The sequence below is a fragment of the Macaca nemestrina genome, chromosome 1 (genome assembly GCF_043159975.1).
Source record: "Macaca nemestrina isolate mMacNem1 chromosome 1, mMacNem.hap1, whole genome shotgun sequence".
NCBI lineage: Eukaryota > Metazoa > Chordata > Mammalia > Primates > Cercopithecidae > Macaca > Macaca nemestrina.
In genome coordinates, this window is record NC_092125.1 from 58,643,323 (window position 1) to 58,663,884 (window position 20,562).

Consider the following 20,562-nt stretch of genomic DNA (forward strand, 5'->3'; position numbering starts at 1 on the left):
GCATAGCAGTTAAGAAAATCAGGAGCTTTGGAGTCACCCAGACATATCAGCTCTGTGACTTTGGACGAGTCACTCAACCTCTCTAAATTCTCAGTTTTTTCATCTGTAAAATAAGGGTAATGACAATATCTACTTCATAGGTTTGTAGTGTGTACTAGGTGAGATAAGGCTCAGTAAGCATTTAATAAATGCTCTTAGAAACAATGATGCTTCTGCTGACAGATAAATACTATTGACCCTTATATCCAAAAAATCTCCAGCTCCATCCACCAAAGTTCTAAAACCAAATATACACCTGGATGTCCCCTGAGAATCTCAAATTCTTCATGTTCAAAATTAAACTCCTCTTAAATGCTCCATTTCAGGCAACACGACTTTCCTCTAGTCAGTCACCCAATTTAAAACCAGGAGTCATCCTAGCACCCTTCACACCTTCAGCCCCACAACCAGTCTCTGCATTCTATTGATTCTGCATCCTGAATATGTATAAACTCCACTTTCCTCTTCACTGCATTTAAAAATCCTTCTGTCTGGCCTCAGTTCAGGTTTTTGTCAACTGCTCCTGCCTCTACTTTCCCCAATTCCTGGTCTTTCAGGACAGGGAGTATTTTGTATTCATCTTTGCTTCCTCAGGGCATGGCAGACAGTAGTCATCAAATAAATACTTGCTTAAAAACCAAACCAAACTAGGAGGCTAAATTGGCTCCAAGGCCTTTCCAAGATACCATTTTGCCTCTCTATAATCTAAATATCTGAGATCTACGCAGAACTAGTTTTTCCTTGAAAAGCATCTATTATTCACCATGGAAGACTTTTATGTTTTGAGTTAATAAGCAACATTTGTCACATATAGAAGTTGTCTATCACCATGATTTATTCTTTTGTGGAGTTCATACTAGTTTACTGCATTTAAAATTCTGTACCTTACAAGAAAATATCATAGAATATATCAAGTTCTTGAGAAAGGGTAATTTTTTTTTTTTTTTTGAGACGGAGTCTTGCTCTGTCGCCCAGGCTAGAGTGCAGCGGAGCGATCTCAGCTCAGTGCAAGCTCCACTTCTCGGGTTCACACCATTCTCCTGCCTCAGCCTCTCATGTAGCTGGGAGTACAGGAGCCCGCCACCATGCCTGGCTAATTTTTTGTATTTTTGGTAGAGACGGGGTTTCACCATATTAGCCAGGATGGTCTCGATCTCCTGACCTTGTGATCCACCCACCTCGGCCTCCCAAAGTGCTGGGATTACAGGCGTAAGCCACCACACCTGGCCAGAGAAAGGGTAATTTAAAAGTAATTAAATACTGTTCATTTTTACGGAAAATTTAATTTATGCTACTCTAAGTTGCTCTTAAGACTTACATGATGAAACACTGAAAATCTGGTTTCTCTTCTGACTAATAAACAATTTAATGCCCTAAGTGCTGTAATTTGACAAATAACATATTATTCCTCTTATAGTTCTGGGTTTCCTATCCAGACATCTATCATGACAATGGTTCTTTTAAAATAAGGAAATAATATATATGATATACAATTTACACACACGCGCGCGCGCGCACACAGAGCAAGAAAACCACTAACAAAAATGTCTTTACCTCCTTCTAGAAAGTGAAGAAACTGGTGCATCTGTAATGTCAGGTTCCCATTCATCTTCAGGATCACAAAAGACATCTTCATCTCTGTTACTACCATTACTCTAAGAAAAATATAATATATAGTTTCAGTTAATTTGGGGTGAAAAAAATGTTTAGTAACTAAGAAAAAAAAGACTAAATCCTTTGTTACATTTAAACCATAAAAATAGCAAGATTATATATTATCTGATAAGTCTAAAAAATCATTCCTGATCAAATTATCAATCACACGATGATACGGATGATATTAAAAGACATCTACTTTTAATAAAAACAATAGAAATCATTAAATAATTCAGGAATAATAAACTTGAGATTTATAAGAATAGTAAAAACATAAACAATAAAATCCTCAGGAGAGACACAAAAGAATAATCTGACGAAGTTAAGATGTAGTCACTTCCTGGTTGAATATCTTGATCAGGATTATAGTCTATATTTTACATATTTAAAGTAATAACAATTACAGTTCTAGCAAAATGCTACAAAGAACTTGATTCAGAGACAGTATAATTATACAGAAATATAAGTAAAAAATTGCAATGAATGGTTAAAAGTAGGAGGTAAGTTAAAGCTAGGTTAATTCAACCACTAGGTTTTAAAGTATATATCAAAGCAAGAATAATCAAATGACCTCCACGCTACTTTTGTTGTTCTAAAAACACAAGCAATTCATATTAATTGTAGAAAATTTAGAAATTATTAATACATATAAACACAAAGAAAAAAATTAAAACCACTCATAAACCCATCATTTTCACATAAACATTGTCAATGCTTTGGTATGATTGCTTTCAGCCTTTTTGGATTTTTTTTTTTTTTTTTTTTTTTTTTTTTTTTTTTTTTTTTGAGACAGAGTCTCGCTCTGTCACCCAGGCTGGAGTGCAGTGGCCGGATCTCAGCTCACTGCAAGCTCCTCCTCTTGGGTTCACGCCATTCTCCTGCCTCAGCCTCCCGAGTAGCTGGGACTACAGGCGCCCGCCACTTCGCCCGGCTAGTTTTTTGTATTTTTTAGTAGAGACGGGGTTTCACCGTATTAGCCAGGATGGTCTCGATCTCCCGACCTCATGATCCGCCCATCTCGGCCTCCCAAAGTGCTGGGATTACAGGCTTGAGCCACCGCGCCCGGCCTGGATTTTCTATTATGAATATACTTCGCATTTATGACATAAACCCTACTTCTTTATGGTGTAAGAATTCTCTTTTTTTCTTTTGTAGGGAGAAGGCTGGGCTCAAGTGACCCTCTCATCTCAGCCTCCCAAAGTGCTGGGATTACAGAGCAACCTTGACCTTCTGGACTCAAGTAATCCTCTAACCTCAGCCTTCCAAGCAGCTGGGACTCCAGGCATGCACCACCACATCTGTCTAATTTTCAGATTTTTGGTAAAAGAGACAGGGTCGGCTGGGTGTGGTGGCTCATCTCTGTAATCCCAGCATTTTGGGAGGCCGAGGCAGGCGGATCACCTGAGGTCAGGAGTTTGAGATCAGCATGGCCAACATGGTAAAATCCTGACTCTACTAAAAATACAAAAAAAAAAAAAAATTAGCTGGGTGTGGTGGCACGTAAGCCAGATACTCAGGAAGCCAAGGAACAAGAATTGCTTGAACCTGGGAGGCGAAGGTTGCAGTGAACCAAGATTGTGCCACTGCACTACAACCTGGGCGACAGAGCGAAACTCTGTCTCAAAACAAACAAACAAATAAGCAAACAAACAAAAACTACGTTACCCAGGCTGTTCTTGAATTCCTGGGCTCAAGTGATCCTGCAGCCTCGGCCTCCACCGTGCCCGACCCTGCTAACATTTCTTTTAGGATTTTTATAACTGTGTTCATATTAAGATTAGTTCGTAGGCCAGGCACAGTGGCTCACGCCTGTAATCCCAGCACTTCGGGAGGCCGAGGCGAGTGGATCACAAGGTCAAGAGATTGAGACCATCCTGGCCAACGTGGTGAAACCTCGTCTCTACTAAAAATCTAAAAATTAGCTGGGCATGGTGGCGCGCAACTCTAGTCCCAGCTACTAGGAAGGCTGAAGCAGGAGAATTGTTTGAACCGGGAGACAGAGGTTGCAGTGAGCTGAACTCGCACCGCTGCACTCCAGCCTGGCGATGGAGTGAGACTCCGTCTCAAAAACAAACAAACAAACAAAAAAGATTGGTTGGTAATTCTCTTCTGAGTCATCTTTTCAGTTTTTGTGGTTTTTGTTTGTGTTGTTTATAATCACTTATTCTAGCATAAGATAAACTGTGACACTTTCTATTTATTGCTATGTTCTAGAATAGTTTAAACAGAATAAGATTTATCTGTTCTTTGGCAGTTTAAAAGAGCTTACCCATAAGAGTGTCTGAGATTAGCACCTTCTTTTCCTACACTTTTTTTTTTTTTTTTTTGAGGCCAGTTTGTTGACGAATGTTTCAAATTATTGCATGGTTATTCACCTATGAAGTCAAATTTCATAATTTATCTTTTTTCTAAAAAGTCTTTTCTTTGTAGGAAATTGTCAAATTTATTACCATAAAGTTTTATAGTAACATAATTTTTAAATGTTTTCTTTATGTTTACTTAAATGCCACTTCTCATTTCTAAAATCACATTTATCTTTTCAAAGAACAAGAGCTTATATTTATTAATTTCTAATTAATTATTGCTTTTATCTCATCATGATTCTTTTCATTGCTTTCCTTTGTTTTACTTTGTTTTTATTTTCATTTTTCCATTAAACAATTGAAGTGTTAGGCTACAATTTGGCAGCATCCTCTAAGTTTTTCCATATGATAACTTCATTACTATAATGATCTAAATAGTATATAGTTCCATACGGAGTTACATTATTTAAAGGTAGTATATTTTACAAATAGTAGCAATGCAACAATTTAATACATGCTGCAACTATTTTAGGGATAATTTTATGGATAATTAGATAATATGAACTTTAAACTTTAAATTCATACCTCTCACAAAACACCATAATAAATTCTATGTGATTCAAAGATGTGAACTTTTTTTTTAATTAAAAGAAAATGCAGGGGTTGTACAATGTTTAAGTAAGATCTCTGGAATAATAGATGGATTCAAATTTACCAAATTAAAAATGCCTGTATAACAAAATGAAACCAACAAAAAGATGATATAATTAGGAAAAAAAAGGGTATGATAAATATAAAGGCTTATCAAAATATGTAAATAACTTTTAGAGCTATATTAATCTCCTACATTTCATTTAACAAAAAATTCAAAGAGCATGAACACATACTTTACCCCTAAAGAAAAAACAGTGAAATCCCAAGTCCCTAGATTTACTAGTTATTAAAATACAGGTTGCAGCCAGACACGGTGGCTCACCACTGTAATCCCAGCACTTTGGGAGGCTGAGGCGGGCAGATCACGAGGTCAGGAGATCGACACCATCCTAAGACAGTGAAACCCTGTCTCTACTAAAAATACAAAAAAAAAAAAAAATTAGCCGGGCGTGGTGGCAGGCACCTGTAGTCCCAGCTACTTGGGAGGCTGAGGCAGGAGAATGGCATGAATCCAGGAGGCAGAGCTCGCATTGAGCTGAGATTGCGCCACTGCACTCCAGTCTGGGGGCAGAGTGAGATTCTGTCTCAAAAAAAAAACATACATACAGGTTGCGCACAATGGCTCACGCCTGTAATCCCAACACATTGGGAGGCTAAGGTGAAAGGATTGCTTGAGGCCAGCAGTTCAAGACCAGCCTGGGCAATATAGCAAGACTCTGCCTCTATTAAAAAAAAATAATAATAATAAGGCCAGGTGTGGTGGCTCACGCCTGTAATCCCAGCACTTTGGGAGGCCAAGGCGGGTGGATCGCCTGAGGTCAGGAGTTCAAGACCAGCCTGGCCAACATGGTGAAACCCCGTCTCTATTAAAAAAATACAAAAATTAGCTGGGGCTGGTGGCAGGCACCTGTAATCCCAGCTATTCAGGAGACTGCGGCAAGAGAATCGCTTGAACCTGGGAGGCAGAGGTTGTAGTGAGCTGAGATCTCACCATTGCACTATAGCCTATGTGACAAGAGCAAACTCTATTTCAAAAAATATATATTTTTATATATATAAATATTTTTTATATTTATATAAAATATATATATAAAAATATATATATTTATATATTTTTGAAATATATACACACACACATATACACACACACACATATATATGTGTAAAATGCAAACTGGTAACATTGGTAAATGGCAATATTTCTGGCAAGCAATTTGTTGGTGAGCATCAGAGTGTAATAAAAAGTTCATATTTTTAGTTTCATTTTGGAAAATATGAGAAAATAAGATATTAAAAACTACTATGTACAGAGATTTTTTAGTTGTGACTATAACAGGCAGCAGGCAGCTGGAAGCACTCAAAGCACAGCAACGGAGAAATGTAAATATGCAAAAAGGTATATTAGGCTTAGGAAGATCATTTCAAACGATGTAATATCATTTATGTCTATCAAATTTCTTCTTTCCTTAAGCTTAAATGTAAAATTTTTTAAATATACAATTATGACAACAGATTCCACTATTAAATTTCTCTATTGTACCTATAACTGTATTAAAACAATCCAATAAAACTCCATTTAAATGTAAAAATAAATATATATAATTGTTAATACTGGTTGGTTTAGGTAATTGACAGATTGCCTTTTGTTTTCCAAATTTTCTATACAGAGAATATATCACTTATATATATATATATATATTTCACCAAAAGCAGGTACTTGAACTTTTATACTTTTTTATTTTAAAAAGTTTATAGAGATTTTAATAATATTCCAAACCTCATAAAGTTCTTTCATTGCTGCAAGTTTAGATTCAAACTTTTCCAGACTCCAGAATGTTGAGATTCCTAGTTTCAGGTTACGAACCCGAATAGAAGTGTCAGAACTACTTTTATCTGATACATCATGTCTGAAAGAAAAACAAACAAAAAAAGCTTACCATGAAACATACATACCCATTTATATTAAGAGTTTTCTGGGGTAGATAATTTCCCTTAAAATTCCATCCACTGATTAAGTCTTTCCACAGTTAAGTATTTTTATTATAGTAATAATCATATAAGTATATAACATATAAAAATAACATAAAAATTTTTTAAAGTCAAAAATTTCTAATAAGGTATGTTCCTTTTGAACAATGAAATACTGATACATTTTCAACTCAAAAGAAAATTAGCAAATTACTAAAACAACTAAAATTATTTTATTTATAAATACACTAGTATGTTAATTGTTGAAATCTCTCTTACTCCAGAATGACCTCTGAAACAGTAAAGTCTCACTGCGGATTCTGATACCAGCTCTTTCCTACAGCTGTAGAACAGACTTTAGAGAAACTAAATGGTAGCTGGGCATGGTGGGTCACGCCTATAATCCCAGCATTTTGGTAGGCCAAGGCAGGTGGATCACGAGGTCAGGAGTTTGAGACCAGCCTGGCCAACATGGTGAAATCTCATCTCTACCAAATACAAAAATTAGCTGGATGTGGTGGCACACGCCTGTAATCCCAGCTACTCGGGAGGCTGAGGCAGGAGAACCGCTTGAACCCGGGAAGTGGAGGTTGCAGTGAGCCCAGATTGCACCACTGCACTCCAGCCTGGGCAACAGAGCAAGACTCTGTCTCAGGAAAAAAAAAAAGAGACAGAAACTAAATGATATAAAGGCCAACTTGTTTAAAACATTTATAATCAGGATAATTAATTACTCACCTGCCAAAAACATAGTATGTTTTCAATTTGCTGCTGATCGCATTGGCTTCCTGAATCATCATTGAGAGTTTCATAGAGCTCCAAGTTGTCTGCACTAATACAAAGCACACAGAAAAGATTCAAAATACATACATGGGCACTAACATATATCATTAAGCAAAACAATTCCTAAAAAAAAATTACTGATTATAAATGAATGGTTTTAACTCTATATTGCAGAAGGATAATGATATTTGAGTAATTTGGTGAAATAAAACATTTTTCCTGTAAAATGAGGTCTTTTGCCTGTGGAAAGATTTAAGAAAACTGAAGTTGATGTAAAAAAGATAAGCCAAAGACAATGCTTTACTTTCTAATATCTAGAAAAAAAATTTTTTTTCTAATGTCATTTTTATTTCTTCCTCATTTCTAAATTCTTTCAAATATTGGGTATTCTATAGCCTTACTTATATAGAAACATGCCCTTTTGTATTTTGTCTAAAACTTAAAAAATATATATGTGTGTGTATGTCAAGACATTAAAATAAAAAAGAAAAATAATTTAGTGCATAATTTCACTTTCCTTTTTTTGAGTCAGGGTCTCGCTCTGTCACCCCAGCTATAGTACAGTGGCTGGATCATGGCTCACTGCAACCTTGACCTCCCCAGGCTCAAGTGATCCTCCCATCTCAGCCTTCCAAGTAACTGGAACTACAAGTGCATGCCACCACACCCAGCTAACTTTTTTATATTTTGTAGAGATGGGGTTTCGCCATGTTGCTCAGGCTGGTCTTGAACTCCTGGGCTTAAGCAATCTGCCTGCCTCAGCCTTCCAAAGTGCTGGGATTACAGGCATGAGCCACCACACCCAGCTCCTAATTTGAATTTAAGATTCTGACTGGGCACAGTAGCTCATGTCTATAATCCCCACATTTTGGGAGGCTGAGGCAGGAGGATCACTTGAAGGCCAGAAATTCAAGGCCTGCCTGGGCAATATAGTGACACCCTATCTCTAGAAAATAAAATAAATTAGCCAGGCAAGGTAGCATGCACCTGTAGTCCTATGCACCTGTAGTCCTACCTACGGGAGAGCTTGAGACAAGAGAATCACTTGAGCCCAGGAGTTTGAGGTTGCAGTGAGCTATGATGGCACCCTGCACCCCAGCCTGTGTGACAGAGCAAGACTTTGTCTCAAAAAAGAAAAAAAAGATTTTACCATGAATATTTTCTATATTGTTGAGGCAAACTTATAACCAATACTCTACTAAAAATAGCTTTTTAGAAGGATAAACTCATTATTCACAAGAATTAAAAAATCAAGTAATCATTGTAAGGCACTATCTAGGCCCTCAGAAGAATAAAAGTATTTATTTCTGGCAATAGATACAAAGAGTATTGGCTGGGTGAAGTGGCTCACACCTATAATCCCAGCATTTTGGGAAACAAAGGCAGGCGGATCACCTGAGGTCAGGAGTTTGACACTAGCCTGGCCAACATGGTGAAACACCGTTTCTACTAAAAATACAAAAATTAGCCAGGTGTGGTGGCGCATACCTGTAGTCCCAGCTACTCAGGAGGCTGAGGCAGGAGAATTGCTTGAACCCACGAGGCAGAGGTTGCAGTGAGCTGAGATTGCACTACTGCACTCCAATGCACTCCAGCCTGGGCGACAGAGCAAGACTCTGTCTCAGGAAAAAAAAAAAAAAAAGAGAGTGTTAATATTTTAAAAGCTATTTTAAAGAAGATATAGAAACTACACAACATACCTACCAAGTATTCTTGCTAAAAAACTGAACCTGAATTTGATAGGCCTATAGATCTAACTACCACTTTCTAGGGAACACTGGAACAGAGAAGCCTGTTAAGCAATACCAGGGAGACACAATCAGCAAAATCCAGAATCCAAAAAACCTCTACAGGACAAATAATCTGATTTCTCCAACAAATTATTAGACGAAAGAGAAGAGTGAATTTACAGATTAAAAGAGACTTAAAAGGCACATCTACCAAACACAATGTGTAGATCACATTGGTATCATGATTCAAACAAATCAAGTTGTTTTTTTTTTTTTTTTTAAAAAAAGGATGAAACAATCCAGGAAATATGAATATGGAGTAAATGTTTGATGTGTAAGAAATTATTATTAATATAGTTATCATGGCAATGCTTAAAAGAGTGACAGAGAAAGAGAGAGAGGGAGAGCAAAAAGAGAATCCTTATCTAATTTAGAGATACACAGTGAAGTGTGTACACCTTAAATGATATGATGTCTGGGATTTGCTTCAAAATAGTCCAGGGAAGCAGTGAGTTTGAGGATAGTGGCAACAAGATTGAGCATGTGTTGATAATCACTGAAGTTGGATAAATATATAAAGGCTTACTGCAGCAATTTCTACTTTTATAGTTTGGTTAAAATTTTCCATAATAAAAAAAAGATTATATTAAAAATATGCTGTGTTTTACACAGAAATGTACCAAAAAAAAGTGCAATCAAAAGTCTCCCAGGGCTTGGCTAGGCATGGTGGCTGACACCTGTAATCCCAGCACTTTCGGAAGCCAAGGCAGGCAGATCACCTGAGGTCAGAAGTTTGAGACCAGCCTGGCCAACATGGTGAAACCCTGTCTTTACTAAAAATACAAAAATTAGCTGGTGATGCATGCCTGTAATCCCAGCTACTCGGAAGCTGAGGCAGGAGAATCGCTAGAGCCTGGGAGGCAGAGGGTGCAGTGAGCCGAGATCACACCACTGCATTCCAGCCTGGGCAAAATCCCAGCACTTTGGGAGGCTTAGGTGGGTGGATCACGAGGTAAGGAGGTAGAGACCATCCTGGCCAACATGGTGAAACCCCATCTCTACTAAAAATACAAAAACTGTACTCCCAGCTACTTCGGAGGCTGAGGCAGGAGAATCACTTGAACCCGGGAGGTGGACGTTGCAGTGAGCCAAGATCACGCCACTCCAGCCTGCCAACAGAGCAAGACTCTGTCTCAAAAACAAAAAGGTCTCACAGGACTTAATGCCTTCACTGGTGAAATCTACCAAACAATTAAAGAAGAATTAATGCTAATCCTTCTCAAACTCTTCCAAAAAGCTGAAGAGGAACATTTCCAATTCCTTTGGCAAGGCCAGCATTACCCTGATACTAAAGCCAGACAAAGACACTACAAGAAAAGAAAACTACAGGCCAATATCCCTGATGAACATAGATCCAAAAACCTTCAACAAAATACTAGCAAACCAAATTCAACAGCACATTAAAAGGATCATACACCACAATCAAGTGGGGTTTATCACTGAGATGCAAGGATGGTTTAACATATACAAATCAATAAATGTGATATACCACATTAACAGAATAAGGATAAAAATCATATCATCATTTCAATAGGTGCAAAAAAGCATTTGACAAAGTACAACATCCTTTTATGATACTGTCAACAAATTAGATATAGAAGAATGTACCTCAACATAATAAAGGCTATATATGACAAGCCCACACCTAATATCTTCAATGGCAAATAGTTGAAAGCTTTTCCTTTAAGATCAGGCACATGACAAGGATGCCTACTCTCACCACTTCTATTCAACATAGTGCTGGAAGCCCTAACAAAACCAGTTGGGTAAGAAAAAGAGATAAAGGTATCCAAACTGAGAAGGAAGAAGTAAATTGTTTACAGATGACATGATCTATTAGAAAACTTTAACACCACCAAAAGTGAAATAAGCCAGACATAGAAAGATAAATACTATATGATCTCACTTATATGTGGAATCTAAAAATGTTGAACTGATAGGCACAGAGAGTAGAATGATGGTTACCAGGAAATATAGGATAGGGGAATAGGAAGATGTTTGTCAAAGGGTACAAAGTTTCAGTTATACAGGATCAATACACTCTGGAGGTCTAATGTACAGAAAGTTGCCTAGAATTAATAATATGATATTGTATACTTGAAATAGGAGAGTATATCCTAAGTGTCCTCATGACAAAAAAAAAAAAAAAAAAAAAACTAGGTTAGATGATAAATATGTTAACAAGCTTGATTATGGTAATCATTTTGCAATATATGTAAAAACATCATGTTGTAAACCTTAAATATATATAATTTTTATTTGTTAATTACACCTCAGTAAAGCTAAAAAAAAAAAAACTCTTAAGAAAAAAGTGTCTAAGTGAAAAAGAAAACAAAGTAATCCATGATGAAGCACAACTATTAACAGATATAAAACAAGGATTAAGAATTAGAATAAGATATTTTTTTTAGAACATGCTGCACATTGAAATTTTGCTTACTATTTGCTCAGTTGCAGTACTACTAACAAATTGCCAGACTGGGTGGCTTATAATCAACAGCAATTTATTGCTCACAGTTCAGGAGGCTGGAAGTCTGAGATCAGGGTTCCAGCATCAGTCAGGTTCTGGTGAGGGCCCTGTTCTGGGTTGCAGACTACCATCTTCATGCTATGTCCTCACTTGGTGGAAGAGGTGAGGGGACTCTCTGCAATTTCTTTCACAGGGGCACTAATTCTATCTATGAGGGATCTACCTTCATGACTTACTTACCTACCAAAGGCCCCCACTTCCTAACACCACTGCCTTGGAGGTTATGAATTCAATATATTAATTTTGGGGGAACACAAACATTCAGTCTAAAGCATTGATATAATAAATATCCTAAAAACTGAATATTCAAAAACAACCATTCATACAAATTTATTTAGATCCAGAAAAGTCAAATAGAATAAAATATTTTGAATATATAAAGGCAACTAATGGTAACATTTTAGTAATTATATTACGTATAACATGCATAATTTTAGAAAATATTTGCTAAAATCAGCACATACTCACTTGTAAAAGTTTTATCCCTATTACTCCGATTCTGCTGTAGAATTTTTACTTCTTTAGCAATTTTTTGCTTTTCAGTTTCTAAAGCTTCCAGAATTCTTGCATGGCGGATGCTATGGTCTTCTAAAGCCTAATTGATATTCATTCATACAGACCCACATGTGAGAATATGCAAATAGAGAAATTATAACACCACATTGAGATGATGGATATGCTAATTTGCTTCACTATAGTAACCATTTTACAATTTATATACCCCATAACATTGTATAACTTAAATATACACAATAAGACCTATTTTAAAAAAAGATTGATAATAACACACTATAGTAAACCTCATTTTATAGTACATGTTTTATTAAGCCTATATAGTTAACATGTTTTATGTGTTTTATTAAACATGAAAAGCTTTTAAAAAATATTTATAAAATTTCCTTATAAAATAATTTTCCCCACAACAGGATCATTAGGAATTTTTGATGACATAAATTAATCTTTTTTCTTCCCATTGATAGAAGTTAAAAAAAACTAGAAAAAAAGAGGAAAAGAAGTCATTATATCAAAAAGACTCCTGCATGTGTACACTTATCACAGCACAATTCACAATTGCAAAGATATGGAATCAACCTAAGTGTCCATCAACCAATGAATGGATCAAGAAAATATGTTTTGTGTGTGTGTATATATATGTGTATATATATATTATATATATGTGTGTATATATATGTATATACACACACACACACACACACACACACACACACCATGGAATACTACCTAGCAATAAAAAACGAAATATCTTTTGCAGCAACTTGAGTGGAACTGGAGGCAATAATTCTAAGTGAAGTAACTCAGGAATTGAAAACCAAATATCAGCATGGTCTCACTTATAAGTGAGAGCTAAGCTATGGGCATGCAAAGGCATATAGAGTGGTATAATGCAGCAGTCCCCAACCTTTCTGGCACCATAGACTGCTTTCATGGAAGACAATTTTTCCACAGACAGGGGCACAGGGGTTGGTTTCAGGATGAAATGGTTCCAGCTCAGATCATCAGGTATTAGATTCTCATAAGGAGCGTGCAACCTAAATTGTGAACTGTGTGTACTCCTGGTACAATGTACATTGAAGATTCAGAAAGAAGGAGGGTGGGAGAGGACAAGGAATGAAAAACTACCTATTGGATACAATGTAAGCTACTCAGGTGACAGGTGCACTAAATCCTAGACTTCACCACTATATAATTCATCCATGAAACCAAAGCCATTTGTACTTCTAAAGCTACTGAAATAAAAATAAATTAAAAATAAGAAAACCCAAAAAAGGCAGAAAAAAAGAAGAAAAAAAGGACAAACTGTTAAAAAAAAAAAAAGAGGCCATATCCAAGAACACTTGTTGACTAAATAAAGAAGTTAAATTTAAAAGATACAAGAAATCTAGCTTAGCACAAATAAGCATTATAATCCCAGTAATAATAATTGTTTTTCAAGATTTAAACAGTTCTATGTTTTTCTCCTAAACCTCTCTGAGGTGGTTCACTAGTCACTTTGTGTCCGTGAGTTGACTAGTAGATCCATAATAACTGTATTATGGTACCAATACTTTGCAATTACTAGGAGTATTTTCTTCCACCCCAACTCCCACCCTGGTTTCCCCGACCTCACAAACTTGGAAAAAAGAGAAATAAAATTGCCATTTGAGAGAGTAAAACCTTAAGACTAAGATATAAGGAATCAAAACAGAGCTTACAAACTTTAGTGTTCATCAGAACATCCCACAGGGCTTCTTAAAATAGGTTCTGTGCCCCACTCTCAGTTTCTGCTTTAGTAGTTCTGGAGTGCAGCCTAAAACTTTGCATTTCTTTTTTCTTTTCTTTTTTTTTTTTTTCTTTTGAAACAGACTCTTGCTCTGTCACCAGGCTGGAGTGCAGTGCCACGATCTTGGCTCACTGCAAACCCGCCTCCCGGGTTCAAGAGATTCTCCTACCTCAGCCTCCTGAGTAGATGGGATTACAGGCATGCGCCACCATGCCCAGCTAATTTTTGTATTTTTAGTAGAGACAGGGTTTCACCATGTTGGCCAAGATAGTCTCGATCTCTTGACCTCGTGATCCACCCGCCTCAGCCTCTCAAAGTCCTGGAATTACAGGCGTGAGCCACCGTGCCCAGCCTAAAAATTTGCATTTCTAACATGTTCCCAAGGTGATGTTGATGTTGCTGGTCTAGGGACCACCCTTCAAGAACCACTAATAGAAAGAATGGCCCAAAATGTTGACAGTAAGGTGCCTAAAGGTATTAACATTCTGGTTTTATCCCTTAGGCTTGTGAAACTGAATAGTTGAGGCCCATGAAAGATGCCTTTATCCTCAATGACATGATAAAAGCAGGCAGGTGCCTAAGCTCGTAAGACTGAAGTAAGGAATGCCCTACTGTGAGTTCTGGAAACAGGCTGCTTGCTGCTCTTTCCACAGGCAGATGTTTCATTGTGACATCAGGATGTGACCCAGTATAAGAGCTGTGCCTTTTTTCCTTCCTCAGATGTGCCCTAGTACTATTTCAGTTATTTAAATTACTTGGCATGACCAATGACCAGATAGTTGTAGATGCATAAAAAGAGAAAACTGGAGTGGAACTAGATGGAAATAAGAAGTCTGTCTCTTTCAAAATCTCTGTGTGATGTGTGAGCAGATCTGTGAGCAGTACCAGGATTCAAGCTTTCAGGCAAGAAGTACTTTTCTCATCTACACATCTACAAACCTGGATTTGGCTCTCTTCTGTCAATATACCATAAGCAACTTCTTTGGAAAAAGAAAAAAATTCAGCTTTTTCTCAGAATAGAGCAAACTGGTTACACAATAAAATTACCTGTTTTGTAGCCAAAGTCTCCATTTCTAATCGCTTTTTGTTGACATATATTTCTTGTTCAAGATGCTGCTTTGCCTTTTCTAATTCCTCAATTATGTGATTAGCCTTCTGGTTATTTATTTCCTGCATTTTTTTCCTTTGAGACTCTTCTCTCTTTAAAGAATGATAATAAAAAATAACCCAGGCAAAAAAAGTAGCAAAAAAGTACAAAAGTCCCTTTCTTTAGCCAATGTACAAGAAATTACTCACTAATAGAAAAGTTGCCCTATTAAAGCTTCTCCACTTCATTCAGGTTAACTAAAAATAAATACCACTAGTCAAACTTTTTAAGAGTATTCTCTAAAATGGGCTTCTGGGAACCCAAGATTTCCAATAAACCATGGAGACAGCCATGACTCAAGCGGCTAGAGGACAGAAGTTTTTTATTTTTCTTCTTCTTCCGATAGCCATTGTCTATTATTGCCACCAACTTGTCTCTTTTTTTTTTTTTTTTTTTTCTTGAGACAGGGTCTTACTCTGTCAAGGTTCACTACAGCCTTGACTTCCCTGGGCTAGGTGATCCTCCTATCTCAGCCTCCTGAGTAGCTGGGACTACAGGCGCATGCTACCATGCCCAGCTAATATTTTAAACTTTTTGGAGAGACCGGTCTCCCTACATTGCCCCCGGTTGGTCTTGAACTCCTGGGCTCAAGTAATCTGCCCACCTTGGCCTCCTAAAGTACTGGGATTACAGGCATGAGCCACCATGCCGAGCTCCAACTTATTTCTTAAAGTAAAATTAAAGAGGGCCAAGACTCACTGTGGCTTTGATTCACTAATCTCTGATCTCTCCCAGTTCCCTTAAAGGGACGTAATCAACTTTATAGGCAACACATCACTTGGGGTACACTGTCGGAAAAAAATAAATAAATAAATAAAACCAATTCTGCCTTTTACCAGCTCTGCTTCCAGTGCTTTTATTTTGCTTTCATACGCAGCTTTTTGAGAAGAAAGCTCTTGCTGAGCCATTTCTTTTGCAATCTGGATTCCTTGCATCATTTCTTCCTTTGCCTTCAACTGCGCCTCTTTTATTTCTGCTTCGAGTCTACAATGTAGCAAGATGTTTACAGGATACATGTTAAGAATTCTTTATACATCGTAATAGTTCTTAATCCTACTGAAAAGTTTTCCATTGAACAAAAGTTTAAATCTTAAAACTTAATTTCTGACATTCTATCAACAGTGTTTTTAAATTTTTCACTGGCTCTACAATTGTTTACACTCAAAATTTAAACACACAGGATGAAAAATTGCTTATTTCTAACTTAGTTACTATTGAAGATGCCTGATATTTGAATAAATATATTTTTCTAATGCTTAAGGAAAATAAATTATGCAAAAATATGTCATAATAAACAGTACAGTAAAATTATAGTTAATATTATAGTAAATACAAAATAAGGTTATTTTGTGTTAAACAAACTGGTTAGAGCAAAAGCTATATTTCATATATCAATAGTTTTTATGTTTAGGTCATAAGTTAGGAAAATATTGAAATGACTAAAAATACATGATAGAAGAGCTGGTAAGGTAGAGATTGTATCATGTATTTTAAACCATTTATAATAATTTGATGTTTTGATAAGTCAAAACATGAAATCAGCTTTGTCACTTCTCCATATATGGGAGAGAAAGCATCAATGATTACAGAAAACTAAAGACTCTTTCTTCTCAATAAAATCAGTGCTTTAGTAACTACATTATATAGAAATTTCCATTCCCAATTTTACTGAAAAAAAGAATAAGAGGCCAGGCGTGGTCGCTCAAGCCTGTAATCCCAGCACTTTGGGAGGCCGAGACGGGTGGATCACGAGGTCAGGAGATCAAGACCATCCTGGCTAACATGGTGAAACCCTGTCTCTACTAAAAAATACAAAAAAATAGCCGGGCGAGGTGGCGGGCGCCTATAGTCCCAGCTACACAGGAGGCTGAGGCAGAAGAATGGCGTGAACCCGGGAGGCAGAGCTTGCAGTGAGCTGAGATCCGGCCACTGCACTCCAGCCTGGGCGACAGAGCGAGACTCCGTCTCAGGAAAAAAAAAAAAAAAAAGAATAAGAATATCAAAAAGAAGGCTAGTGGATATCACAGCTAGGGAGAGAGGAGAATGGCTATTGTTTAACAAATACAGAGTTTCAGTTTGTAATAATAAAACATTTCTGGAGATGGCTGATGGTGATGGTTTCACAACAATGTGAAGGCACTAGGGTGGGCACAGTGACTAAGCCTGTAATCCCAGCACTTTGGGAGGCTGAGGCAAGTGGATTGCTTAAGCTCAGGAGTTCGAGACCAGCCTGGGCAACATGGTGAAACCCCATCTCTACAAAAAAATACAAAAATTATCCGGGCATGGTAGTGTGCGCCTGTAGTCTCAGCTGCTTGGGAGGCTGAGGTGGGAGGATGGCTTGAGGCCAGGAGGCGGAGGTTGCAATGAACCTCCATCATGCCAACCGTACTCCAGGCTGGACAATAAAGCCAGACTCCGTCTCAAAACAAAACAAAACAATGTGAAGGTACTTAACGCCTTTGGACTACACAATTAAAAATGGCTTACACGGTAAATTTTGTGCTATTTATACTGTATTCAATAAAAAAAATATTTTTAAAGAGCAAAAGTAGGTTGAGGCTTCTTAAAAGGTGACAAAGCAGTTAGTCTAGTCTGTAACTAGTTTTTGATTCCTCCTCCTTTCATCCTCTTTAGTCATCAAGCCTTGTCAATCTTATCTCCTTTATGTTTCCTTCCTACCTAACCACACTATATTTATCTTACTTTGGTAGTCTCTTGGCTGCATTTGCAGGTTTTAAGCTTGCTCTATCTCTAATACATTCTACAGATTTGAGTGCTGGTGATCTCTCTAAAAATGTGATTCTGATTATGAGTGTCTCACGTCTGCTCAAAATTCTTTAATGTTTCCCTTATCTTTTAATATAAAGTCCAAACTCCTTAGCATTTTATTTGTATATACTTTACCATTTAGCTTACAAGGATACTGCTTATGCCAGAAATCCTACAATACTGCATGAACTAAAACTGGGGCACAAGAAGAAAAGAAAAACAAAAGTACACTTTCCCAGTCTTCCTCTGGCTAAATTCTAATCGTCTATTGGGATTCTCCTCTACGGGACGTCTTCTCATCTTCTAGAAACCTTCACTGATAACTGGTCAGGGCCAGGTGTCACCCCGTGAGCTTCCACACCACACAGTTCAGGACTCTTGTCAGAGCACTGTGTCACAGCACTGTTAGAACTGTCAGCCCCTCGAGATGATGAATTCCTCCAGCACATGAGCTAAATTTCAATCCTTGTTCTTTATATCCCCAGCATTTGGTACAGTGACAGACATATAATAGATGGTCAATAAACATTTGCTGAACTAATGAATGTACCAAGAGAAAAAATTACATCACTAGAAACCAGCACCCAAAGAGTTAATTACTAGAGACTGGCACAATATGATTAACTCTGTTGTAGATCTCTCTCATACACTTACTATTTCATATCAACAGCAATACTTACTGTGATCTCTGTGCCGTGAGCAACTCATTTTTTGCAAATTCAAAGTCTTTTGGACCCTCACTTATAGGAGTATCTCTTCCAGATGGCCTTTTTCCTTTCTGGACTTCTACTGGATGATTAAATCTAAAATAATGATCTCCACCAAGAATCACTCGATCACCCTAAAGCACACAAAAAAATGTACTACTTGAGATGAGTCTCAACCAAAAAATTATATGAGAAAATTCATTATGCCCAACAGTTCAATATAGTCTAGTATTAATGATAAACATAAATATCATAGCAATTAACATTTGTTTTTTTTTTTTTCTTTTGGCACAGAGTCTCACTATGTCTCTAGGCTGGAGTTCAGTGGCGCAATCTCAGCTCACTGCAACCTCAGCCTCACGGGTTCAAGCGATTCTACTGCCTCAGCCTCCTGAGTAGGTGGGATTACAGACGTGCGCCACCACGCCCAGCTAATTTTTGCATTTTTAGTAGAGATGGAATTACATCATGTTGGTTAGGCTGGTCTCGAACTCCTGACCTCATGATCCACCCACCTCGGCCTCCCAACGTTTATTACTTTGTATATACCAAACACTGCATTAAGCACATTACATATACAGTCATAAGTCTCTTAACAACAGGGATATGCTCTGAGAAGTACACTGTTAGATGATTTCATAGTTGTGTGAACATCATGGAATATACTTACACAAACCTAGATGGCATAGCCTACTACACACCTAGGCTATATGTCATAGCCTATTGCTCTTAGGTTACAAACCTGTACAGCATGTTACTGTACTGAATACCATAGGCAACTATAACACAATGGTAAATATTTGTATATCTAAACAGAAAAAAAATACAGTAAAAATACAGTATAATAATCTTATGGCACCACTGTGATATATGTGGTCCCTCATTGCCCAAAACATCATTATGAGGTGCAAGACTGTATGTTATCTCATTTACGATTCACAACAACTCAGTGAGATACCTATAATCATCCCAATTTTAGGAATGAGGAAACTAAAGAGCACAAAGCTTGTAATAACAACAGACATTCATCGAGAGCTTACTATTTGCAGATACTATTCTAAGAACTATATACACAAATTATTATTTCAGTTAATCCTTCGCTATCCCTGAAAGGCAGGATATATAGTCACAATATGTCTGGGTTTGCCTGCAACACACTGCTGATGTTTGTTCTCTTGATGTAATTATTAATAATGATCTCAAAAGTGTCCTGACTTGGGTGATATTGTTTAATCACCTAGTTAAATAAATTGCCAAAGGTCACATAGCAAGTGGCAAAGCCAGGATTCCAACCCTGTCTGTCTAATTCTAAAGCCTAGGTCTTTATAGGACATATAATGATGCTGTTAGTGGTCAGCTCTTCAGGTACTGATTCATATAAATATAACTTTTGTCTTTGCACAAGAAGGCAATTAATAGGAAAAAGAATTTTTGAAATGAAAAAGTACTTAATCTGCTTCAACACCTTATCTTATAGAGAAAACCAGAACTCAAAGAAATTAAATGACTTGTCCAAAGTCAAACAGTTTCTTATATTGTAGCACCCATCCACTTACATGATGTAATACTGTGAGTTCCAAAATACGTTTTCCATTTACGTATGTCTTTGCTTCCCCAAGTGGGATAATACTCACTGTCCCACCTAAATTTGTGATAGTACTGTTAAAAAAAGAAGCACATTGTTACAATTACAGAACACACTAAAAAGTAAGAAAAAGGCAATATGGGATAATTCTGCTTGGGCTATTCCTTTGGTGTTAAGGTTCATACCAACATGTAACAATAACTTTAAATTATTTTAGTTTCCTCCAACTAGATTTTTTTTTTTCCCCCAAACAGAGTCTTGCTCCGTCACCCAGGCTAGAGTATAGTGGTACAATCTCAGCTCACTGCAACCTCTGCCTCCTGGGTTCAAGCAATTCTCCTGCCTCA

The 20,562-nt window shown here is 37.1% G+C and overlaps 1 protein-coding gene across 4 annotated transcripts in view; it reads right to left on the minus strand.

Moving 5' to 3' along the window:
• Nucleotides 1–20,562, minus strand: part of LOC105484694 (kinesin family member 14) — a 70,762-nt gene that overhangs the window by 23,509 nt on the left and 26,691 nt on the right. For all 4 annotated transcript variants that reach the window (XM_071077738.1, XM_011746533.3, XM_024793734.2 and 1 more), the window contains 8 exons: nucleotides 20,187–20,289; nucleotides 18,604–18,764; nucleotides 15,988–16,135; nucleotides 15,052–15,204; nucleotides 12,192–12,318; nucleotides 7,359–7,452; nucleotides 6,430–6,559; nucleotides 1,594–1,694 (listed from right to left, as the gene is read on the minus strand). In XM_071077738.1, coding sequence (XP_070933839.1) covers nucleotides 1,594–1,694; nucleotides 6,430–6,559; nucleotides 7,359–7,452; nucleotides 12,192–12,318; nucleotides 15,052–15,204; nucleotides 15,988–16,135; nucleotides 18,604–18,764; nucleotides 20,187–20,289 — 1,017 coding nt within the window. The remainder of the gene's footprint in view (nucleotides 1–1,593; nucleotides 1,695–6,429; nucleotides 6,560–7,358; nucleotides 7,453–12,191; nucleotides 12,319–15,051; nucleotides 15,205–15,987; nucleotides 16,136–18,603; nucleotides 18,765–20,186; nucleotides 20,290–20,562) is intronic.